Genomic DNA, 26,908 nt, shown 5'->3' on the forward strand with positions numbered 1-26,908 from the left:
ATAGTGTTGCCTGGTGATCCGTGACCTGCCTCCTGGCACTAAGTTTAAATTCAACATGGCTGCCCAGTAGTCTGAAACTTACCGGGCCCCGCTCCCCACTGTGGCTAAGTGTGGGAGCTTGCTCTCAGGGCTCATGCTTGGGATTTTCTGGACTGTTTTGGGTTGGAAAGTCCTATCCCCCTCGTTGCGCTAATGACCCGATTCTGGAGCAGGTGGGAACAGATCATAAAGGCTCTGTTCTCCTCAGATGAATTGTTGGGTTGCCTGAAGCTTCTCCCCGACCTAGGGTCCGTGTACCCCGCCGTGCCTTTGGTCCAGGATCGGTGACAGTGCTAGGCTGCTGGCCGTCCTCCTCGACAGGTCCAGACATCTTGCCACAATCCCCTGCGACTCCTCTAGGTCCAGACCACCGTCTGCAACCTAGACAGCTTCTCTTGGGAGCCACTACTCCCAACCTCCTCTGAGCTCCTCACAGCTCGAGGGGTTCCTCACTGCTCACTACTCACTACTCACTGACTACATTCCTCTTCTCCCCTCCCTGACCTCCCAGGTGGGTGACTCTATTCCACTCAAGCCGTCCACTGGTGTGCCTGGTGGGTGTGGTGCAGGGTGTATCTAGGATTTGATTTGCTGTTGGAGGTAACACTATTAAGATAGGAACCCAGAACCAAGAGGGAGGTGGAATACTGCACGGTAGGATAGATTGCACACAACCCTGTGACGACCGGATAGTCCAGGGACGTCACACAAACACCAGGGATTTCAATGAGTAAAATACATGATAACTGATTTTTTTTCCAACAAACCTATATATCATTTTACTCAGCTTCTCCTTCTCTATACCATTGTGTCTACAGATCAGACTGTATGTATAAAGTGACAGGTCCCTCAGATTCTGTGACTTTTTGACAATTACTGACTACCATTTAGCTACGGTAGTTACTGCAGCGTCCCTCACTGACACACAGTCTACTTCCCAGAATGTCAAACACTAAAGGCTGCTTTACACGCTACGAGTTATCGTGCGTTCGCATGAGCGATTGCACCCGACCTCATCGTTTGTGTGTTACGGGCAATTTGTTGCCCGTGTCGCACAAATCGTAAACCCCCATCACACGTACTTACCTCCCAAACGACCTCGCTGTGGGCGGCGAACATCTACTTCCTGAAGGGGGAGGGACGTTCGGTGTCACAGCGACGTCACACAGCGGCCGGCCAATAGAAGCGAAGGACCGGAGATGAGCGGGACGTAAACATCTCGCCCACCCCCTTCCTTCCGCATTACCGGCGGGACGCAGGTAAGCTGCAGTTCATTGTTCCCGGGGTGTCACAAGGAGCGATGTGTGCTGCCTCGGGAACGATGAACAACCGGAGCACAGAAGGACGTTCGATTTTTTGAAAATGAGCGACGCGTCAATGTGCAACGATAAGGTGAGTACAGTCATATGAAAAAGTTTGGGCACCCCTATTAATGTTAACCTTTTTTCTTTATAACAATTTGGGTTTTTGCAACAGCTATTTCAGTTTCATATATCTAATAACTGATGGACTGAGAAATATTTCTGGATTGAAATGAGGTTTATTGTACTAACAGAAAATGTGCAATCCGCATTTAAACAAAATTTGACCGGTGCAAAAGTATGGGCACCCTTATCAATTTCTTCATTTGATCACTCCTAACTACTTTTTACTGACTTACTAAAGCACTAAATTGGTTTTTGTATCCTCAATGAGCTTTTAACTTCATAGGCAGGTGTATCCAATCATGAGAAAAGGTATTTAAGATGGCCACTTGCAAGTAGTTCTCCTATTTGAATCTCCTATGAAGAGTGGCATCATGGGCTCCTCAAAACAACTCTCAAATGATCTGAAAACAAAGATTATTCAACATAGTTGTTCATGGGAAGGATACAAAAAGTTGTCTCAGAGATTTAAACTGTCAGTTTCCACTGTGAGGAACATAGTAAGGAAATGGAAGAACACAGGTACAGTTCTTGTTAAGCCCAGAAGTGGCAGGCCAAGAAAAATATCAGAAAGGCAGAGAAGAAGAATGGTGAGAACAGTCAAGGATAATCCACAGACCACCTCCAAAGACCTGCAGCATCATTTTGCTGCAGATGGTGTCAATGTGCATCGGTGAACAATACAGCACACGTTGCACAAGGAAAAGCGGTATGGGAGAGTGATGTGAAAGAAGCCGTTTCTGCAAGCACGCCACAAACAGAGTTGCCTAAGGTATGCAAAAGCACATTTGGACAAGCCAGATACATTTTGGAAGAAGGTCCCGTGGACTGATGAAACAAAGATTGAGTTGTTTGGTCATACAAAAAGGCGTTATGCATGGAGGCAAAAAAACACGGCATTCCAAGAAAAGCACTTGCTACCCACAGTAAAATTTGGTGGAGGTTCCATCATGCTTTGGGGCTGTGTGGCCAATGCCAGCACCGGGAATCTTGTTAAAGTTGAGGGTCGCATGGATTCAACTCAGTATCAGCAGATTCTTGACAATAATGTGCAAGAATCAGTGACGAAGTTGAAGTTACGCGGGGGATGGAATTTTCAGCAAGACAATGATCCAAAACACTGCTCCAAATCTACTCAGGCATTCATGCAGAGGAACAATTACAATGTTCTGGAATGGCCATCCCAGTCCCCAGACCTGAATATCATTGAAAATCTGTGGGATGATTTGAAGCGTGCTGTCCATGCTCGGCGACCATCAAACTTAACTGAACTGGAATTGTTTTGTAAACAGGAATGGTCAAATATACCTTCATCCAGGATCCAGGAACTCATTAAAAGCTACAGGAAACGACTAGAGACTGTTATTTTTGCAAAAGGAGGATCTACAAAATATTAATGTCACTTTTATGTTGCGGTGCCCATATTTTTGCACCGGTCAAATTTTGTTTAAATGCAGATTGCACATTTTCTGTTAGTACAATAAACCTCATTTCAATCCAGAAATATTACTCAGTCCATCAGTTATTAGATATAAGAAACTGAAATAGCTGTTCCAAAAACCCAAATTGTTATAAAGAAAAAAGGTTAACATTAATAGGGGTACCCAAACTTTTTCATATGACTGTATTTTTGCTCGTTCACAGTCGCTCGTAGCTGTCACACGCTACGATATTGTGGCGCCCCTGAGGCTTCCGTCGCCACAGGAACATTGCACCCCAGCCAGAGGTGTGATGTCCCATCCTGGGTAAGGAAGGGGGTAAACGCCGGTCCATAGGTAAATTTGCACTACACTCATTGTTAGGCACACACAGGGACCAGGGACAGTGGCAGCAAACCTCCCAGGCTGTATGCTGGGGGGCCGTAAGACCCATCCCTGCTCCCATAGGGTAGGGCTTAGCAATAGGGTAGGAGGGAGGAGCCAGCCGAGAGTAGAGTAGAGACAGGAAGGTCAAGTTTAGTCAGTGAGAGTTTGGAGTTGAAGTAAGGAGGAGAGCTGAGAGGAGTGAGAAGAGAAGTGCTCTAGTCAGTCAGAAGCAAGAAGGAGAAAGTGACGCTTCCTGGTGGAGACCCTGGGACCCAGCTAGGTCCAGGTGACACCACAGCAGAGAAATACAGAAGGGATTCCAGGGCCACTGACCCGCTTTCAAGCACAGGGCCTGTTCCACAGAAAGATCAGGTGGAGGGATTAAGCTGCAGACAGGGGACGATCCCTAGAAACTGGAGGAAGAGAAGTCATTTCCAAAGGTAAAAACCGAGGCCCAGGGTGGTTGCAAGCGCCCAGGGCCACAGCCCACTGCAGAACCTCTGGGAAGAGGGTAAAGTTCCAGCTAGGCAAGCCCCCTTGTCCGGAAGCTGTAGTGGAGGCTGTGGAGACACGGGGCTCAGTGGGTGCTCTCGTCCACTAAAACCCGCCGCCTTTAGAAAGACAGCGTGGCTCAGGGCTCATCCCAACTGAACACCGGCCTCCTTAACCGTGGGCGTAACACTACTCAGACAACACAGGGTGAGGGAACCACAATAATTAGACTTTATTGGATCCCCAAACAATTAACGGCACATAGCACATAACCAGCAAAACACACAAATGTAACAGGCAACAGAGTCTCACCTGTTATGATCCGGAACCATGGAAGACCACCACAAATCATTGGCAAAAGGTGACAAGAGACAAGATCTGGCCGCCATCCCCTTACTAACCATCACAACTAGAAGTAGCCGAGGGGTGAACTAACATCCTGTGCGCCGCGAACCCAGCCAGAGAACTAACTATCCTAAAGGTAGGAAAGATGAATAACTCTCTGCCTCAGAAAATAGACAAGAATAGCAAGCCCCCCACTTTCAAAGACTGCGGTGATATAGGAAAAACACAATACACAGGTAGATGACAGGATTAGCAAAAGGTGAGGCCCCCGCTGACTAAAATAGGAAAGGACAGGAAAGGGACTGATGGTGGCCAGAGAAAAACCCTGCAAAAAAACCCAACTTCCTGATAGTACAAAAAGGCCCTCAGATCGCTCGAGCTGAACTCCGTCCTATACCAGGTGCCCTTGTCATACCAATGAACAGAAAACAAGAATTATAACAAATTCAACAAGCCACAAACACATGGACCCAAAGGAGCTATACTCCAACAATCCACTGAGGGGGAAAATCCCTGGAAGGAAATAAACTGAAACCAACCACAACAAATGACAAACCCAGATAAGCAAAAGAACCAGACAATAAATAAAGAGCAAGCACTTATCTGGAGTAGATGTGGTGTAGAGCAAGATTAAGCAGGCTGGAGATACAAAGAACAACTGACATCCGGCAACAGCCTGCAATCAGACCAGGACTTAAATAAGCAGAGAGTTAGCAAAGGAAACACCCACTGCACAACACACCTGGTCTCTGTCCAAACCATTCCTGGCCACCAGAGGGAGCCTCCCAGCAGCCAAAACATAACTAACATTCACAACAGTACCCCCCCCTTGAGGAGGGGTCACCGAACCCTCACCCACGCCACCGGGTCGCTCGGGATGAGCATGATGGAAGGCGCGAACCAACCTGTCCGCATGAATGTCAGAAGCCACAACCCAAGAGTTATCCTCCTGCCCATAACCCTTCCATTTCACAAGGTACTGAAGCTGATGCCTACTGCGACGGGAATCCAGAATTTTTTCAACCTACTGTTATGATCCGGAACCATGGAAGACCACCACAAATCATTGGCAAAAGGTGACAAGAGCATTGGCAACTAATCTGGCCGCCATCCCCTTACTAACCATCACAACTAGAAGTAGCCGAGGGGTGAACTAACATCCTGTGCACCACGAACCCAGCCGGAGAACTAACTATCCTAAAGGTAGGAAAGATGAATAACTCTCTGCCTTAGAAAATAGACAAGAATAGCAAGCCCCCCACATTCAAAGACTGCGGTGATATAGGAAAAACACAATACACAGGTAGATGACAGGATAAGCAAAAGGTGAGGCCCCTGCTGACTAAAATAGGAAAGGACAGGAAAGGGACTGATGGTGGCCAGAGAAAAACCCTGCAAAAAAAATCAACTTCCTGATAGTACAAAAAGGCCCTCAGATCGCTCGATCTGAACTCTGTCCTATACCAGGTGCCCTTGTCATACATAAATAAAGAGCAAGCACTTATCTGGAGTAGATGTGGTGTAGAGCAAGATTAAGCAGGCTGGAGATACAAAGAACAACTGACATCCGGCAACAGCCTGCAATCAGACCAGGACTTAAATAAGCAGAGAGTTAGCAAAGGAAACACCCACTGCACAACACACCTGGTCTCTGTCCAAACCATTCCTGGCCACCAGAGGGAGCCTCCCAGCAGCCAAAACATAACTAACATTCACAACACTCACCCTTCCGCTGGCTCACCAGGGATTTAGAATGTCCTTGCTCAGAGGTTCCAGGGCCGCTTACTCCAATCCAGCAGCACCCCGCTTTCGGCGGGCACCCACCGAGAAAGGAATAGCGCCAGATTTAGGAAGCTGTGTGAGGTCTGCAAAGACTGTAGCCAAGTGACCAAATTGTCCCAACCTGGGTTTCTTCCTTAAGTAGTCCTTGGTTTGATGATACAATCCTGGCAGCCGGAGTCGAAATCCCTAGGCTGTGGATATGGTCTCCAACCGGAACCGGAGTCCCTAGATTGAAGCCATAAGATATCCTGATCCTCTAGTCAGCTCCGAAGAGCTTAGACTGGATCCATCAGCATCCATCAACCACCTGGTGGCTTAAAGAAGTCCCTTTTATAGCCACAGCCTTCCACTTAGATACACTGCGTCCGCATCGATTGGTTGGACAAGAGCGCCTCTCCCATTGGATGAATCTCAAGCTGCATGGACAATGTTCATCCAAATGATGTCTACAGAAAGACTGAGGGTATACATGTAGTCTGGGAGCCACTGACTAGACAATGGCTACTAAGTTAATCACATTAGCAATACACAACTACAATACAATGATTACTGGAAGAGTCTGGAGATACAATACGTCTGGCTTTCAGTGGCCAACACAATTACATGAGTCAACAAGAGTCTTGTAGAAACAATGAGGGGCTTATCCCCCGTCTATAAACAATCTATCATCCTGTCTGGCTGAATTTTAAGAAACTTTAACCCATGAGAGTCCATGTCGTCACAGAGGCCAAGCCAGGTTCATCCAGCAAAGGCAAGGCTTAGAAGACAGCTGAAGAGAGGAACACAATAGAAGGGTGTACCTGCTTTTATTCCCAGATCTACCCGGGATCAGCGGAGGCCCTGACAGGGGGTTCCAGCAGTCCAAAGGCACAGTGCACCGTAACCCAGGAACTGTGAGTAAACATCTTGAAACTGCACCCCCTGGTGTTGCCTCTGTTATTTTGCCTGCACTACACCATCTACAAAACCCTCATAGACTCTTACAAGCACCAACTGTTGCCCCGGGGTACCGCTCCACCTGTGGGGAGCAGGACCATCCATGCTGCCATTCCACCAGCCCCGGAGGTCCCATACAGCAGCAGCGGCATAATAGCCGCAAACCACAGGTGGCGTCACAAATTTAAACTTTAAGCACCCCCACTGAAGCCATGTTAATTGACTCCCGCCAGGGTCACGGAGTCGGGCCCCGCCACCACTGACGACCCCCAGACTAGTCCGGCCCGGCACCGGGTGTCCCATAGCCCTGGGGTGGGCGAGTCAATATGTCAAACGATGCCGGATGTGCGTCACTAACGACGTGACCCCGACGACATATCGTTAGATATAACGTAGCGTGTAAAGCGGCCTTAACATAGTTTATACAATTCCTCATAGTGGTAATGCATAAAGGCCTCATACAGGCTGGGATCATTATGAAAGATTAAAAACCTTTTAGTACGTTTCCCAGATTAACTTCTAATGAATTTGATTGGCCAGCCGAAGACATGGATGGATCGGGAGCCCTCTCTTTTCTCCCTTGAATCCAACAACTGGGTTTTAGACTTAACTGAAACTTCAGAGAAATGTTTTTATTTTCTTTGGTGTGCACTCCCTGGTTGTCATAAATATAACACTTTTTTGGAATGAATACGTCACTCTAGCAGTTGCAATGCCACAATACTACATTTCTAAATAGAATTTTGAAGAAAAAAATAGATCCTGACTAGTGATGGGCGGACCTGGACTGTAAATGTCTGGATTTGCGCTCTTTCAAATGTACCTGAGTGCTGGGTCTGGACCTGGAATTATCAGGGGATATTGATCCCGATCTGGCACTGGGGTAATACAAAAAAATGAAGTAAAAATAAAGAAAAAAATAATAAAACAAGCGGTGCCATACTTACCGAGGCTCCGGCACGGCTGTAACTGCTCCTGTGGCCGCTCATTCGCTTCCGGGGCTGCGCATTAGCCTTCATGCTTTCCCCACCCATCGGCGTCTGTGATTGGTTGCAGTCAGGCGTGCCCATATGCTGAGCGACAGCATGTCTGATGCTTCCAAACACAGACCCTGTCTGGGGATCTATCGTACAGTAAAAATAAATAAGTAAAGAAAAATTTCGTAGGATCCCCCCATATTTTAATACCCAGCACAGATAAAGCCTACGGCTACAGGCTGCAGCCCCAGCCATGCGCTTATCTTGACTGTGTATAAAAATAAGAGGAACTGCATCCGACTTTTTAAAAAAAATTATTTAAAAAAAATGGTGGGTGGCAATTTTGATAGCCAGCCAAGATAAAGCCTGAGAGCTGGGGGTTGGTATTCTCAGGCTGGGGAGACCTGTGCTTATTGAGTCCCCCCAGGCTAAAAATAGTAGCCTGCAGCCGCCCAGAATTGTCGTAACCATTACATGCGACAATCTCAGTACTTTACCCGGCTCTTCCTGATTGCCCTGCGGTGGTGACAATTGGAGTAATAAGGGGTTAATAGTGTACTTCATTAAGCTCGATGACCCCACCTGAGGTCAGTTTAGCTACAGTCACAGTGAAGGACCGTAGCAACCTCCAGCTGTGGCTGTAACTAACCTGAGTGACATCACCGCTGATCGTGGTTCATTCTCTGCCTGCAGTTACAGCGTGCGAACATGTTCCAGAATTGTGCGCTGTAATTTCAGATGTAGCAAAGCTGAATTATTGTGGGACCTCATGTGAATTATGTCGGACCTTCAGGGGTGTTTTGGGGGGGTTAATAAAGTGATGAAAGAGGGTGTTTTTTGGTCTTTATTCCAAATAAAGGATTTTTTCAATGTTTGTGTTTATTTACTTTCACTTACAGATTAGTAATGGGGGTCTCATAGACACCTCCCACTACTAATCTAGGGCTTAGTGTCAGCTGTGAGTTGCCATTAACTCCTTATTACCCCAATTACCACCACACTAGGATAATTGGGAAGAACGGGGTAAAGTTCTGGGATTATCGCATCTAATGGATGCAACAATTCTGGGTGGCTCAAAACAAATTTTCAGCCAAAAAATAAGGACCAAGAAAATTAATCTAAGTGGTCACTCAAAGTGAGAGATTACCACCACCCCTCAGTCACAGTAGAATGGATATACTGATTCAAATAGTTATATAGAACCAATTCACACAAAGAAGAATCAGAAGCAACGTCATATAAAAGTAATAATCTTTATTAAGAAAATATTAAAAGACAAATGGGGTGTAGTAAGAAAAGAAGTGCACAAGATGGCGTACCAGAGATGTGAGGAGGAAGTGTCTGGTTTACAAGGAGCGTATACCATGTATGGAACTTACAAGGGAAAAACACCCAGTACACAGTCAGATAAACATAAGTCAAAGGTTGAGACCCCGTGACAGGTGAAAAACCCCCCAGGTGATATAAGTAAATGAGAGTTAAAAAGACCACAGACCGCTTAACTCACCGCTGGAATGGCGCCAGATCCCACCTACGCACGTTTCGGCGCCTGCTCTGGTACGCCATCTTGTGCACTTCTTTTGTTACTACACCCCATTTGTCTTTTAATTCTGGGTGGCTGCAGGCTGCTATTTTTAGGCTGTGGGAAGAGGCAATAAGCATGGGTCTCTCCAGCCTGAGAAATTCAGCTCCCAACTTTTGGGCTTTATCATGCCTGGGTATCAAAATTGGAAGGAACCACACATCGGTTTTTAATATTATTTATTTAAATACATTTAAAATAAGCCACAATTGGTTCCTCTTAGACAAGATAAGCACACGCCTGGGGGCTGCAGCCTGTAGCCGTATGCTTTATCTGTGCTGAATATCATAAAACAGGGGGACCCTATGACAAATGTTTTATTTATTTATTTTTATACCACGATAGACGGCCATAGAATTTGTGATTAGAGGCAGTCAGAAGCTGTCTCTCAGGGTGAAACGTGTCTGACTGAAACCAATCACAGACGTTGATGGGCAGGGAAAGCAGTGCATATGCATGAAGGCAAATGCATGGCCCCGGAAGTGAATGAGCTGCAGCGGGAGCAGTTACAGCCACGCCAGAGCCTTGGTAAGTATAGAGCGCTTGCTCCTATCCCCCTATCCCTTCTACCATAATTTTTAATCTCTGGATTCTTTCCCACATAGACTTATATGGGGACTGGCGTCCGGCCAGGTACCCAGGATACATCCAGGGCCGGAACCAGATTTTTTTAATGGCTGTGTCTGACCATACAGCGAGATGGTCTGATCATACCACATCTGAAAAGTATAAATATATTACAGCACAGGATCACAAATTATTCATCAGCTATAACCCACTGCTGTAATATTTGTATAGTCTTTGTGTCCTCCTCTGCCCAGGAGATGTGGTATGATCAGATTATGTCCCTGTACAGTCGACAGCAGGGACACATAAATAAGATTATCTCAGCACAGGAGATGTGGTATGATCAGACTATGTCCCTGTACAGTCAGACACGACCATTACACAGTACATAGCAGGGACACATATAAAAGATTATCTCAACACAGGAACATTTTTTGTAAACACATCCAATTGTGTAAATTATTATTATTCCAAGATCTATTGATTAAAATGAACTTTAAAATTAACTTTGTGTGTGGGAAAACTCCTTTAAGGCCATGATGGAGTTATAGTTATATATAGTAACTAGTGATGAGCGAGCATGCTTGTCACTACTCGGTACTCGCACGAGTATCACTGTACTCGGGCTGCTCGGCGGGGACCGAGTAATCTCGCGATACTCGTGCTTTACTCGTGGTCTTCATTTCTGCATGTTGGCGCTCTTTTGAGAGCCAGCCCTCATGCAGGGATTGGCTGGCAGACCACTGCAATGCCACAGCCCTGTTAGTTGTGGAATTGCAGTGATTGGCCGGCCTGCACAGCGTCACCGAGCCTTTATATAGGCCGGCGCGCTGTGCTCTGCTCACAGCTATTCTGACAGTGAGTGTAGGGAGAGTGTCGCTGATTCAGGGAAAGCTTTGCGGCCCTTTATAGTTAGTTCCGGAGCAGGGCTGCAAACAGTGTGACCAGAAGTCCTTCTCAGGACTATTCTAGTTGTATACAGGCAGGCAGGGTATAGCCAGGTCGGAGTACAGTAGCAGAGTCCTTCTCAGGACTATTGTTGCTATATACAGGCAGGGTATAGCCAGGTCGGAATACAGGCTAGTGACCAGAAGAGTCCTTGTCAGGACTATTGTAGCAGTATACAGGCAGGCAGGCAGGGTATATATAGCCATTCCTAGTGGTGACCGTATACCAGCCTTCATCATATCTGGGGCTGGTGTACATAGTGTAAAACAGTCCAGATAGTGTCAGACTTCTCAGTAATTGTCGCTCCTAAAAACCAGTTAGGTTCTTATTGCGTCCGTGCTTGCATTTAAAAACAGCACGTGTGTGGCAGTCGGTGGCAGGGTACAGGTGCGCGTTTTGCACAAACTATTATATAACGCACAAGTCTAGTGTATAATACACGTCAGTCAGCAGTGTCTGATAGTGTCAGACTTCTCAGTAATTGTCGCTCCTAAAAACCAGTTAGGTTCTTATTGCGTCCGTGCTTGCATTTAAAAACAGCACGTGTGTGGCAGTCGGTGGCAGGGTACAGGTGCGCGTTTTGCACAAACTATTATATAACGCACAAGTCTAGTGTATAATACACGTCAGTCAGCAGTGTCTGATAGTGTCAGACTTCTCAGTAATTGTCGCTCCTAAAAACCAGTTAGGTTCTTATTGCGTCCGTGCTTGCATTTAAAAACAGCACGTGTGTGGCAGTCGGTGGCAGGGTACAGGTGCGCGTTTTGCACAAACTATTATATAACGCACAAGTCTAGTGTATAATACACGTCAGTCAGCAGTGTCTGATAGTGTCAGACTTCTCAGTAATTGTCGCTCCTAAAAACCAGTTAGGTTCTTATTGCGTCCGTGCTTGCATTTAAAAACAGCACGTGTGTGGCAGTCGGTGGCAGGGTACAGGTGCGCGTTTTGCACAAACTATTATATAACGCACAAGTCTAGTGTATAATACACGTCAGTCAGCAGTGTCTGATAGTGTCAGACTTCTCAGTAATTGTCGCTCCTAAAAACCAGTTAGGTTCTTATTGCGTCCGTGCTTGCATTTAAAAACAGCACGTGTGTGGCAGTCGGTGGCAGGGTACAGGTGCGCGTTTTGCACAAACTATTATATAACGCACAAGTCTAGTGTATAATACACGTCAGTCAGCAGTGTCTGATAGTGTCAGACTTCTCAGTAATTGTCGCTCCTAAAAACCAGTTAGGTTCTTATTGCGTCCGTGCTTGCATTTAAAAACAGCACGTGTGTGGCAGTCGGTGGCAGGGTACAGGTGCGCGTTTTGCACAAACTATTATATAACGCACAAGTCTAGTGTATAATACACGTCAGTCAGCAGTGTCTGATAGTGTCAGACTTCTCAGTAATTGTCGCTCCTAAAAACCAGTTAGGTTCTTATTGCGTCCGTGCTTGCATTTAAAAACAGCACGTGTGTGGCAGTCGGTGGCAGGGTACAGGTGCGCGTTTTGCACAAACTATTATATAACGCACAAGTCTAGTGTATAATACACGTCAGTCAGCAGTGTCTGATAGTGTCAGACTTCTCAGTAATTGTCGCTCCTAAAAACCAGTTAGGTTCTTATTGCGTCCGTGCTTGCATTTAAAAACAGCACGTGTGTGGCAGTCGGTGGCAGGGTACAGGTGCGCGTTTTGCACAAACTATTATATAACGCACAAGTCTAGTGTATAATACACGTCAGTCAGCAGTGTCTGATAGTGTCAGACTTCTCAGTAATTGTCGCTCCTAAAAACCAGTTAGGTTCTTATTGCGTCCGTGCTTGCATTTAAAAACAGCACGTGTGTGGCAGTCGGTGGCAGGGTACAGGTGCGCGTTTTGCACAAACTATTATATAACGCACAAGTCTAGTGTATAATACACGTCAGTCAGCAGTGTCTGATAGTGTCAGACTTCTCAGTAATTGTCGCTCCTAAAAACCAGTTAGGTTCTTATTGCGTCCGTGCTTGCATTTAAAAACAGCACGTGTGTGGCAGTCGGTGGCAGGGTACAGGTGCGCGTTTTGCACAAACTATTATATAACGCACAAGTCTAGTGTATAATACACGTCAGTCAGCAGTGTCTGATAGTGTCAGACTTCTCAGTAATTGTCGCTCCTAAAAACCAGTTAGGTTCTTATTGCGTCCGTGCTTGCATTTAAAAACAGCACGTGTGTGGCAGTCGGTGGCAGGGTACAGGTGCGCGTTTTGCACAAACTATTATATAACGCACAAGTCTAGTGTATAATACACGTCAGTCAGCAGTGTCTGATAGTGTCAGACTTCTCAGTAATTGTCGCTCCTAAAAACCAGTTAGGTTCTTATTGCGTCCGTGCTTGCATTTAAAAACAGCACGTGTGTGGCAGTCGGTGGCAGGGTACAGGTGCGCGTTTTGCACAAACTATTATATAACGCACAAGTCTAGTGTATAATACACGTCAGTCAGCAGTGTCTGATAGTGTCAGACTTCTCAGTAATTGTCGCTCCTAAAAACCAGTTAGGTTCTTATTGCGTCCGTGCTTGCATTTAAAAACAGCACGTGTGTGGCAGTCGGTGGCAGCGTCAGGCTCCACGTTGTCCCTGGATAGAGACGTGCATGAGGGCCTCAAAACATTGTTCCCATTGCAAAGGAGTGGGTCTCCTGTCGTTGTAATGTCCATTCTGCAAAGAATGGGCGAAAAAATTTACCACTGGGGGTATACCTGAAACAAAGGCCTAAGTATTGCAATTTGTAACGGTCATCATCATGGTGGCGCATGAGGAGAAGGAGGAGCAGTCCAGCGATTAGCCAAACTCCAGAAGTGTGTACCCATGGGTGAGTGGAGGTACATGGCAAACTTTAAATTCCGCTCTCATTTGCTGGTGGTGTGGTGAAGTCTGGCCCAATCCAACCCTTGTTCATCTTGATCAGAGTCAGCTTGTCAGCATTTTCAGTTGACAGGCGGGTGCGTTTATCTGTAATGATTCCACCTGCGGCACTAAAAACACGCTCTGACAAAACGCTAGCAGCAGGGCAGGCCAGGCCTTCCAAGGCGTAGAGAGCCAATTCATGCCACGTGTCCAGCTTGGATACCCAATAATTGTAAGGCACAGAGGAATGTCGGAGTACAGTTGTTCGATCTGCAAGGTACTCCTTCAGCATCTGGGCAAACTTAGGATTTCTTGTGGCACTACCCCGCACCTCAGGGGCTGTGGTACGTGAGGGGCTGAGAAAACTGTCACACATCTTAAAGACTGTTCCCCTACCTCTGGCGGATTGGACTTGTGCCTCTCTCGGCTGTACGCCTCGGTTGTCCACTGATTCATGACCTATGCCGCTAGCGTTTTGTGAGGGGAATGCTTTGCCTACTTCCGTGACTATGGCCTTCTGGAACTGCTGCATTTTGCCTGACCTCTCCGCCTCGGGAATAAGAGACATAAAGTTCTCCTTTTAGCGTGGGTCTAACAGTGTTACCAACCAGTAATGATTGTCGGCCAAGATGTTCTTAACGCGAGGGTCACGAGACAGGCAGCTTACCATAAAGTCAGCCATGTGTGCCAGACTCTTAACAGCCATCACTTCAGTATCCTGAACGACACGATGACTGAACATGCTGTCCTCCTCCTCCTCATCATCTACCCTGTCCTCTGGCCAGCCACGCTGAACCGAGGATATGACTGCATGTCATATCCTCAATTTGGCCAGAGAGTTGCTCCATGTCTTCATCCTCCTCCTCGTCATAGTCCTCCACTGCACGTTGTGATGAGACGAGGCTGGGCTGTGTGTTATCATCACCCACACCCACTACTGTTTCTTGCTGAAACTCATCGCGCTCCGCCTGCAATGCATCATGTTTGTTTTCTGAGCAGAGACCATTTTAGAAGGCAGAGAAGCGGTATGGTGACGCTAATAATGTCGTCATCGCCGCTCACCATCTTGTTGTAGTCCTCAAAGTTTTGGCGGATGGTGCATAGGTCGGACATCCATCTCCACTCCTCAGGTGTTATGTGTGGAGTTTGACCCATTTCCCGACGGCTTAGGTGATGCAGGTACTCAACAACTGCCCTCTTCTGCTCACATATCCTGACCAACATGTGCAGAGTTGAATTCCAACGCGTGGGGACATCACACACCAGTCTGTGTGCCGGAAGATGCAAACGGCGTCTTAAGGCGGCAAGGCCGGCTGAAGCAGTAGGTGACTTTCGAAAATGTGCAGACAGGCGGCGAACTTTTACCAGCAGATCAGACAGCTCTGACTATGACTTTAGAAACCGCTGAACCTCGAGGTTGAGCACATGGGCCAAGCATGGAACATGTGTCAGCTGGCCTCGCCTCAAAGCCGCCACCAGGTTCCGGCCATTGTCACACACCACCTTTCCTGGCTTTAGGTTCAGAGTTGTGAGCCAGTGATCTGCCTGCTGTTTCAGAGCTGTCCACACCTCTTCTGCATTGTGGGGTTTGTCACCTATGCAGATTAGCTTCAGCACTGCCTGTTGCCGCTTCGCCGAGGCAGTGCTGCAGTGCTTCTGTATCGCCCTGGACAAGCCAGGGGCCACAGAGCACAACACTTAAACACCCCACACTCCCTGCAGGCATATCATAGTCAAAACACAAAATCCTTGTTGCCTTCCCCAGGGGCTGTTGTCCACACCAGGGTGTGGAGCCAGGCGGTTGGTCTCCACCCACCGAGGAGGAGGGAAAACACAGGCAGTGAGAGTTAAGCTAAGGAAGTGGAAGGAGGAAAGTAGTAGAGAGGAGAAAAGTGACAGCAAAGAGCCTGAAGTTGGTCCGGGTGTGTGGCCTGGACAGGACAGCAAGGTTGGCAGGATGTGGTGACCGTCTGCAGTGGAGGCCGATTGGAGTCTGCCGTAAGGACCGTGGACGGGTGGTGACCCGGCCGTACCGGACCGGTATACAAAGCGAAGCCAGCACCATTGGCAGAGGACTTTCGGATCCCGGCAAGGCTTGGTGTCGCCGTGAATTTGCCAAATCCGTTATTGAAGGGGACCTCAGGGTTTCCAAACAGCCAAGTCCAGATAGAAGGCAACCGTACAACCGTGAAGGGGAGACACAGCCACCGGCAAGGGCAACCGTCTCCCAGGGCCAGCGCCTGTGGGCAAAAGGGGCTCCTCCGGCCCATATCCAGGTCAGGGAGCGGGTTACCGTTGGGAAACCATCACTACCAACACTTAACTTCGGTGCAGGGAGAGACAGTCATCACTAACCTGCAGGGAGGAACAACCGCAGCCGTCCGAGTGACCTGTCCATCCAGCCACTTGTTTTACCCTGAACTGTGTCATCATCATTGGGCTGAGTGAGTACCTCCGTGCCGTGCGGCACAGCGCTGCCCCTGCGACCATGCACTTCATCAGGCCCCGCAACCCGCCTGTCATCCATCTCTACCCCATCACCAGGCCCCGGGACAACCAACCCCCCTACCCACGTAGGGGAGAAATAACAACAAAGCTGCTCCCTGTCACAGGCTCCCGGGATCCCCGTCCAGAGCAGCGGTGGTGTCCACACAATCACCACAACCGTGGGTGGCGTCACGGACAATATCCCCAAAACCCAAACCACCCCTTTTCACTCACGGGCGAGTAGCGCCGCTCGAGTCCCCGGGATCCGGCCATCGCTCGAGCCAACGAGCAGCAGCAGCCGTAGAGCTGCGTCAGCCGGACCCGAGCAGTGGGAGAGCGCACCGTCCCCTCCTCCGCCAGCGACACTTACAGCTTGGGACTGGTGTGGAGGGTAAAGTGGATCAGGATGCGCAGGAGGAGGAGGAGGCTGAGGAGCATGACATTCCGGAGCTGTAGAGTGTGTGTGAAACCCTGACTGAGGTAGGGCCTGCAAAACTTGGTGTGTGAAGGACGTATTCCGTCCCTCGCTCAGACTGGGTCCCAGCTTGCACAATATTAACCCAGTGTGACGTCAACGAGATGTAGCGGCCTTGCCCACATGCACTTGTCCACGTGTCTGTGGTTAGGTGGACTTTGGCTGAAACAGCGTTGTTCCGGGCACGTGTGATGTTTTGTGACACGTGGTTAGTTATGCAATGCGGGGACGGCACACAGGGAGAAATAGTGGCGGCTGTGGACCGAGTAACGTGGGACAGCTGCCACCATCAGTTCGCGGAATGCTTCTGTCTCAACCAGCCTAAAAGGCAACATTTCCAGCGCAAGCAGTCGCGAAATGTTAGCATTTAGAACTGTGGCATGTGGGGTGTTGGCAGTGTATTTGCGCCTGCGCTCAAAGGTTTGCTGAATGGATAACTGAACGTTGCGCTGGGACAAGGACGTGCTTGATGATGGTGTTCTTTCTGCGTAGGCAACTGCAGGTGCAGGAGTGGAGGAGGCTTGTTCGCAGGCAGCATGGACAGGGGATTGGCTCGCATGCACAACCAGCGAAGACGTAGCAGTGACATCAGCAAGCACTGCTCCTCGACTCTGTTGTACTTCCCACAAAGTCGGGTGCTTGGCTGACATGTGCCTGATCATGCTGGTGGTGGTCAGGCTGCTAGTTTTGGTACCCCTGCTGATGCTGGCATGGCAGGTGTTGCAAATGGCCTTTTTAGAATCATCTGGAGCCAACTTAAAAAACTGCCAGTGTCAGAGTTCCTGGTTTTCCAGTTTTCTTTTGAAAGAGCTTGCCCTTTGTTAACATGGAGTTTTCTGTTATGTTGCCCTACTTCCTGTCCATCTGTTTAAAAGCCGCCCCTAAAGCTTAGTCCAGTGCCTGAGTATACTGCTTCCTGTGTGCTCCTGCCCTGCTGCTTTTGGTTCCTGATTGTTATTCGGATCCTCTTGGAAAACAACCGACACCGACTCTGGACTTCATCTGGTATCATCTAGCTGTACCTGGACTCCGTTTGCCGTCTTTGGTCGGAACTTCTGCCCGGTTCCTTCCGTTTAATACCACTCTGGACTCACATCACGTACAGACATTTTTCGACTTACCTATTGCCCTTTTGTGTCCCGGCTGCTGCGCATTTAGGGCTTCTGGGGTGATTGCCAGACAGTCCCTGTATAGGGGTTTGCTGTTGGTGGTCTCCCTGGGGGAGTCCGGTGCGCGGTACCGGGAATTCCCTTTCGCTCAGTCCCTGGAAGGTATTTCCTGTATTTATGTTCTACTGTGTTTTTGTTCCGTTTATGTACATATTTGCTGGTTGCATATTATAAATGTCTTGCACCAAGAACTCGTCTCTGGTTGTCATTGCCCTAACGCAATCGAAATCCTCAATACATACAATAGTATTACAGCCAGACTCGGGAAGACCTAACATTTGTACAGGCACCTTGTGTCGTGTTGTTCCGGGGAACAGTTGACTGACGTCTGCCTGGGGCCACCACTCTGCTTCTTACTGCCTGTTGTGATGCTACGCCTCCCTCCCCCTGTGCACTGCTGTCCTCGCTCTGCATATCCTCCTGCCAGGTTGGGTCAGTTACTGGATCATCCACCACGTCGTCTTCCTCTTCCGCACCCTGCTCCTCCTCCTGACTTCCTGACAATTGTGTCTCATCATCGGCCACCCCTTGTTGAGACACGTTGCCAACTTCGTGAGAACGTGGCTGCTCAAATATTTGTGCATCTGTACATACAATCTCGTCATGGCCCACTTCAACAGGAGCTGGCGAGAGGCCAGAATTTGTGAATGGAAACGTGAACGAACAGCTATTCCGAGTGTCCAAGTGTGGGATCAGTAATGTCCGTGGACGTGTACTCGGCCTGGTGGTAGGAAGGAGGATCAGGTTCTGAAATGTGCGGTGCAGTATCACGGCTACTGACACTTGACCGTGTGGAAGACAGAGTGTTTGTGGTGGTGCCAATCTGACTGGAAGCATTATCCGCTATCCAACTAACAACCTGTTGACACTGGTCTTGGTTCAAGAGGGGTGTACTGCTGCGGTCCCCAAGAATTTGGGACAGGACGTGCGAGCGACTAGATGTGGCCCTTTGTTGTGGCGAAATTAGAGCTTGCACACAACCTCGGTGTCTGCCTGCACCACCATCACGTCCACTTCCTTGTTCGTTGACAACGCCCTTGCGCATTTTGCAATGCTGTGCTGATGTGTATTCACTAGACTTGTGTGTTATATCCAAGTTTGTGCAAAACTCACACAAATGCAGCGGAAAGCTGCCACCAACAGGCACACACGTGCGGTTTTTAAATGCAAGCACGGAGGCACTAAGAACCTAACAGGTCTCTATCCAGGGACAACGTGGAGCCTCCCAATGTTTGGCTTCCCTGCCTAAGGGCTATACTATAATACACCCACTTCCTTCCAATGGGCACTTCAGGTTTACAGGCCTTCATGCACGTCTCTATCCAGGGACAACGTGGAGCCTCCCAATGTTTGGCTTCCCTGCCTAAGGGCTATACTATAATACACCCACTTCCTTCCAATGGGCACTTCAGGTTTACAGGCCTTCATGCACGTCTCTATCCAGGGACAACGTGGAGCCTCCCAATGTTTGGCTTCCCTGCCTAAGGGCTATACTATAATACACCCACTTCCTTCCAATGGGCACTTCAGGTTTACAGGCCTTCATGCACGTCTCTATCCAGGGACAACGTGGAGCCTCCCAATGTTTGGCTTCCCTGCCTAAGGGCTATACTATAATACACCCACTTCCTTCCAATGGGCACTTCAGGTTTACAGGCCTTCATGCACGTCTCTATCCAGGGACAACGTGGAGCCTCCCAATGTTTGGCTTCCCTGCCTAAGGGCTATACTATAATACACCCACTTCCTTCCAATGGGCACTTCAGGTTTACAGGCCTTCATGCACGTCTCTATCCAGGGACAACGTGGAGCCTCCCAATGTTTGGCTTCCCTGCCTAAGGGCTATACTATAATACACCCACTTCCTTCCAATGGGCACTTCAGGTTTACAGGCCTTCATGCACGTCTCTATCCAGGGACAACGTGGAGCCTCCCAATGTTTGGCTTCCCTGCCTAAGGGCTATACTATAATACACCCACTTCCTTCCAATGGGCACTTCAGGTTTACAGGCCCTCATGCACGTCTGTATGCAGGGGCATTGGTGAACCTCACAATTTAGGACTGCCCTGGCAAAGGAAAATACTACAAAGACTCACTTCCTCAAAATGGGCACATTAGACTCAAGAGGCCTTCATGTACGTCTCTTCTCAGGGACATCGGAGTGCCACACAATGTTTTCACGTAAAATCTTTCATGTATTGATCTCAAAAAGTAACATACACCAGCTCTATCTCACTATTGGGTATGTGCCCTTAACATTTCCGCCATGAAAAATCATTTTGGGGTCATTTTGGAAGGTTTTCTGGTGAGTCCGTAAAAATGGCGTAAAACGCGGACAAAATTGTTCACAGCTGTGACTTTTCAGTGATAAATGCTTCAAGGGGTCTTCCCCATGCTGTTGCCATGTCATTTGAGCACTCTTCTGAGACTTTTGTGACATTTTTAGGGTTTCTCCATGCTGCCGGGAGGTCATTTCACAAAAATACTCGGGTCTCCCATAGGATAACATTGGGCTCGTTGCTCGGGCCGAGTACACGAGTATCTTGGGAGGCTCGGCCCGAGCTTCGAGCACCCGAGCTTTTTAGTACTCGCTCATCACTAATAGTAACTTATTCTCTGTTCCCATGCAGATCAGTAACCTGACAATTGTTGGGCAGGATTTTGGCCAGTCAGTCATGGAGCCAGGCAGGACCTTTGTGCTGGCACAGTTTGATGGAGTATTGGGTCTTGGATACCCTTCACTTGCTGTTGGTAATGCAGTTCCAGTATTTGACCAAATAATGAAACAACATCTAGTGGATAAGCCAATATTTTCCTTCCATTTAAATAAGTAGGTATACAACTATAACAACGAAAAACAAGTTGAATAATTTCAGTATTTTCAACCTACTATGAATTGTTTTACAGAGATGACAATTTTGAATATGGAGGGGAACTTATATTAGGGGGGATAGATCACTCTCTGTACAAAGGACCAATTCACTGGATTCCCCTTACAGATAAGGGATATTGGCAAATACGACTTGATAAGTAAGTAACTGTGCACGTAATTATTACAATGTTGAATGCACAGGAAATAATTTTGGATAATTGTCTTGATTTGGTAATACAAGATATTTAGCAGTGATAAATTATTTCGTAGAATTAGTTAATAAAATTCTTCGAACTTAACGCTAAAAAAGGAAATTGCATTGGTGAAGCCTCTGAGATGAATGGTGGTAAAATCTGCTTAATTTTGGTTTACCATGCTTACATGTACACTAACCTCCTCGAGCAAAACCTTGCAAGATACTACTAAATACTACTAGATACTATTAAATACTACTAGATATTACTAAATACTACTAGATACAACTAAATACTACTAGAAATTACTAATAAATATTTGATAAAAATGTATTTTACCCCCTTAATGACCTACACTGTGGCATATATAAAAATCACAGGGCCCTATTGCAAAGTATATATGTCGCGGGCGGGGAGGGGACGCTGCGCTCACCACGCTCAGGTCCGGCGCTGCTGCTGCTTGGTGGCTCGAGTGGTGAGCCGGATCCAGGGACTCGAGCGGCGCTCCTCGTCCGTGAGTGAAAGGGGTGGTTTGTTGGGGTTTGGGATGTCGGTTTGTGACGCCACCCACGGTGTGTGGTGAGGTTGGGGCACCACCGCTGCTCTGTACGGGGATCCCGGGAGCGATGACAGGAAGCAGCTGGGATGTTTTCCTCCCCTCCGTGGGTAGGGGGATTTTGGTAGTCCCGGGGCCCGGAGTTATTGTCTGTTTGGTGGATTGCGGGGCCTGGCCAGGTGCAGGGTCGCGGGGCAGCGCAGTGCCAGACGGCACAGTGGTACTTACTCAGCCAGTAACACACACGGAGTCTCTTGTAAAACAAACGGCTGGATGGACGAGTCCCACAGACGGCTGCAGTGTTTTACTGCAGGTTGGTAGTGTAAGTCCTTTCCTGCACCTTCTTGTACGCTCCTCCTGCGCTCCGGTTTCCCGCTGGCTCCCCGGTTCGGTACCGGTGGGCCACCATCCAACCCCGGCTACCTACGGTTCCACCAAGACGGTCTTCCTGGCCCCCAGGAGACGGCCACTACCGTCTGCCTCACTGGCTACACGAGGGCCCTAGGCTCCAACCTAGGCCCCAGTCTGCGTCTGCCTCTCTGCAGATCTCCTCTCTCTTCCTCTGCCTGGACTTGTCTGCGTTGTTTCCTGCCTCAGACCAGCTAGACTACTCGGTGGGCGTCTCCATCTGCCTGATTCCGCCCACCTGGTGTGTCTGTCTGAACCCGAGGGAGGAAATCAGGTCTCACTGGAGATGACTGCTGTGACCTGCTGGGGGTGGGGGTGTGTGTGTGTGTTGTTACCTGTGGCCCCTGGCTAGTCCAGGGCGCCACATTTATACAGCGGGTGAAATAAGTATTGAACATGTCACCTATTTTCTAAGTAAATATATTTCTAAAGACGCTATTGACATGAATTTCTCACCAAATGTCAGTAACAGCCTATCAAATCCACACAGGAAGAGAACACACACCATAGATGACCATAAAATTAGTGATGTATACATTATACTCAGCTTATAGTGCAAGTGATCAAATGATCGCAGGTTCATGTCTCGTAAATAAGCATTTTTAAAAAATTAAACTCGAATCATCCGTCTTTTACCTCCAATAAAAATAAATAAGAAATGTCCAAAAAAGTACAATTTATCAAAATATAAAATTATTGAAACCATACATTAAGTGCCAGAAAAAAAATTACATGCTAGAATTATCACTTTTTGGACATCGCACTTGCCAAAAAATACATTAAAAGTCAATGACAACATTGTATGTACCTTTAAATAGTGTCAATAAAAATTTCAGTTCAGGATACACGAAAACCCAAATCCCCACACATAAGTGGGAAAATAAAAATGTTATGGGTCGGTCTCTCTCAGAAAATAGTGACACAAGCCAATTTTTTTTTTGCAAATTTCTGAATTTTGTTTCAAAATACCAAAAATCAAATGGAGTTTTGGTATCGCTGTAACCATACTGACCTAGAGAATCATGTTGCCATGTCATCTTTAGCACACAGTGAATTCAGTAAAGACAAAATGCAACTCAATTTTCCCACACTTGGAATTGTTTCCCCTTTTTCACTACATTATGTGATAAAATAAATGGAATCAAAACCTCAACTTGTCTTGCAAAAAGCAATGATATCATTGTTATCAAAAAGGGGACTCAAAAACAAAAACTTCCCTGGATACTAAGTCATACACGTATTATAGTATACATACATACAGTTAGGTCCAGAAATATTTGGACAGTGACACAATTTTCGCGAGTTGGGCTCTGCATGCCACCACATTGGATTTGAAATGAAACCTCTACAACAGAATTCAAGTGCAGATTGTAACATTTAATTTGAAGGTTTGAACAAAAATATCTGATAGAAATTGTAGGAATTGTACACATTTCTTTACAAACACTCCACATTTTAGGAGGGCAAAAGTAATTGGACAAATAAACCAAACCCAAACAAAATATTTTTATTTTCAATATTTTGTTGCGAATCCTTTGGAGGCAATCACTGCCTTAAGTCTGGAACCCATGGACATCACCAAACGCTGGGTTTCCTCCTTCTTAATGCTTTGCCAGGCCTTTACAGCCGCAGCCTTCAGGTCTTGCTTGTTTGTGGGTCTTTCCGTCTTAAGTCTGGATTTGAGCAAGTGAAATGCATGCTCAATTGGGTTAAGATCTGGTGATTGACTTGGCCATTGCAGAATGTTCCACTTTTTTGCACTCATGAACTCCTGGGTAGCTTTGGCTGTATGCTTGGGGTCATTGTCCATCTGTACTATGAAGCGCCGTCCGATCAACTTTGCAGCATTTGGCTGAATCTGGGCTGAAAGTATATCCCGGTACACTTCAGAATTCATCCGGCTACTCTTGTCTGCTGTTATGTCATCAATAAACACAAGTGACCCAGTGCCATTGAAAGCCATGCATGCCCATGCCATCACGTTGCCTCCACCATGTTTTACAGAGGATGTGGTGTGCCTTGGATCATGTGCCGTTCCCTTTCTTCTCCAAACTTTTTTCTTCCCATCATTCTGGTACAGGTTGATCTTTGTCTCATCTGTCCATAGAATACTTTTCCAGAACTGAGCTGGCTTCATGAGGTGTTTTTCAGCAAATTTAACTCTGGCCTGTCTATTTTTGGAATTGATGAATGGTTTGCATCTAGATGTGAACCCTTTGTATTTACTTTCATGGAGTCTTCTCTTTACTGTTGACTTAGAGACAGATACACCTACTTCACTGAGAGTGTTCTGGACTTTAGTTGATGTTGTGAACGGGTTCTTCTTCACCAAAGAAAGTATGCGGCGATCATCCACCACTGTTGTCATCCGTGGACGCCCAGGCCTTTTTGAGTTCCCAAGCTCACCAGTCAATTCCCTTTTTCTCAGAATGTACCCGACTGTTGATTTTGCTACTCCAAGCATGTCTGCTATCTCTCTGATGGATTTTTTCTTTTTTTTCAGCCTCAGGATGTTCTGCTTCACCTCAATTGAGAGTTCCTTAGACCGCATGTAGTCTGGTCACAGCAACAGCTTCCAAATGCAAAACCACACACCTGTAATCAACCCCAGACCTTTTAACTACTTCATTGATTACAGGTTAACGAGGGAGACGCCTTCAGAGTTAATTGCAGCCCTTAGAGTCCCTTGTCCAATTACTTTTGGTCCCTTGAAAAAGAGGAGGCTATGCATTACAGAGCTATGATTCCTAAACACTTTCTCCGATTTGGATGTGAAAACTCTCATATTGCAGCTGGGAGTGTGCACTTTCAGCCCATATTATATATATAATTGTATTTCTGAACATGTTTTTGTAAACAGCTAAAATAACAAAACTTGTGTCACTGTCCAAATATTTCTGGCCCTGACTGTATATACATTTTCCCTCCTATAACAATTTCATCAGTCTAAACATTGAAGGCATTATCACGGCACGTGTGGCTGCTACTACCGTCAAATAGGAACATATGGCCAGGTTCTGGTGATGGTAAGTAATGAGGGTCCCAGCCGTCAAACCTCCTACAATCTAGCATTTACGTATTATCTAGATTGTGAATAGATTGTTAGAACTGGATTGCCCCCTAATTTTTGTATTAAATGGAACCTGTCATGAAGAAATTACCTATTGTATAAATCAAATGTTGTGTTACATGTATTTAAAAAATAAAATAAAAAATTGGCATTTTTTTATATCACGATTTGCATTAAAACAAAAACAAAAGTGGCAATCTTGCAATTTTCACAGTGGCCACTGAAGTTTTTTTAGTCTTCTACTCCTGTTGTTTCAGTAGGAAGACAAGGTATTTTGGTGTCCCAGGCAGATGAAGCTTGTGGCACCCCCTAATGAACCCTCAGCCCCCAAGTAAATGAATGGGTCGGAGACTAAGGTAACAAGACCCCCAATGCACTCCCTCGCCTAACCTCCCCTTTGCCCCCTGAAATGTGTCAGGTAACAAACATCCTCTAACAAACACTTTCACTAGAACTTATACCTTTTTCACCCAAAAATGGCAGTAAAAGTAAAAAAAATTGTGTACTTTAGGTGTGAGGCTAAACAGGGAGTGCAATTTCAATGTTGGATATAGGATCACTTATTGTTTGTGGACACAATACGAAGGACAAATAGTGATATTCATCCCTGATGTCCTATATTTTAAATGTCAAATCCAAGGATAGTCATGGAAACTAACAGAGCTTAACAATAATGGTTTCAATTAAGGTGTCCAGCATTTGGTTGATACCCTAATGAGAACTAAACAGACTCTATGATAGATAAAGGGATATGTATGATGGTTGTTAAATCCGTTGTGCGACAAATACAGTTTCCAACAAAACTGATGGTGGTTCTGGTGCCATATTCCTGTACGGATAGTGGTTCTGGTGACATATTCATCTAATGATGATGGTTCTGGTGCTCTCTGCCTGTGATTTTTTGAAAAGCTGCCCATAAAAAATGAAAAGTCAAGTAGGCAACCCTGCGCCCTGGTCAGCGGAGGAGGTAAGGAGGTGCCGGGTGGCAGCAAACATTCAAAGCCCACCAAGGACAATATCTGCAAGGAGTTTGGAAATTCTACCCATGTTTGTGTGGGTTTCCTCCACATGCTCCAGTTTCCTCCCACACTCCAAAGACATACTGATAGAGACTCTAGATTGTGAGTCCCAATGGGGACTTTGTGCCAATGTACAGTATGTAAAGCGCTGTGGAATTAATAGCACTATATAAGTTAACTAGAAGGTGGCCCGATTCTACGCATCGGGTATTCTAGAATTTACGTATTGTGTAGTTCATGTATGATTTTTGTTTTATATATATATATATATATATATATATATATATAGATGTTGTTGTGTGTAGTTACCAAGTGTTTGTGTAGGGCGCTGTACATGTTCTGGGTGTTGTCTGGGTGTGACGGGGGTTGAGAGCGGTGTTGTATGTGTGTTGCGTGTGTTGCGTTGTTTGTGGAGCGCTGTGTGTCTGTAGCGTTGTGTGTGTGTGTGTTGCGCGGTTTGTGTGTGTGTGGTGTGTTTTGGGGGGAGATATGTTTTGTGCAATGTGTGTGTTGTGCGTTATGTGCGTATATTTGTGTGTGCCGCGGTGTTTGTGTGTTGGGTGTTGTGTGTGTGCAGCGTTGTCTGTGTGTGTGGGTGTCTGTGTAGGACAGTTGTTTGTGGTTCCCAGTGTGTGTGTGTGGTGTGTTGTGCAGTGCGCGCGCGTGTGTGTGTGTGTGTGTTGGGGGGAGGTGTGCATCGTGCTCCATCCCCCATGCAGCGCACTCCCCATCGTGCTCCATCCCCCATGCTGCGCACCCCCCATCGTGCTCCATCTCCCATGCTGCGCACTCCCAAACGTGCTCCATCCGCCATGCTGCGCACTCCCAAACGTGCTCCATCCGCCATGCTGCGCACTCCCAAACGTGCTCCATCCGCCATGT

The 26,908-nt window shown here is 47.0% G+C and overlaps 1 protein-coding gene across 1 annotated transcript in view; it reads left to right on the top strand.

Annotated features, from left to right (window-relative positions):
* Positions 1-26,908, top strand: part of LOC142302385 (cathepsin E-like) — a 44,562-nt gene that overhangs the window by 13,284 nt on the left and 4,370 nt on the right. Inside the window, exons 5-6 of the mRNA XM_075343440.1 lie at positions 20,538-20,737; positions 20,815-20,937. Coding sequence (XP_075199555.1) covers positions 20,538-20,737; positions 20,815-20,937 — 323 coding nt within the window. The remainder of the gene's footprint in view (positions 1-20,537; positions 20,738-20,814; positions 20,938-26,908) is intronic.

The sequence above is a fragment of the Anomaloglossus baeobatrachus genome, chromosome 4 (genome assembly GCF_048569485.1).
Source record: "Anomaloglossus baeobatrachus isolate aAnoBae1 chromosome 4, aAnoBae1.hap1, whole genome shotgun sequence".
In the NCBI taxonomy this organism is placed as follows: domain Eukaryota; kingdom Metazoa; phylum Chordata; class Amphibia; order Anura; family Aromobatidae; genus Anomaloglossus; species Anomaloglossus baeobatrachus.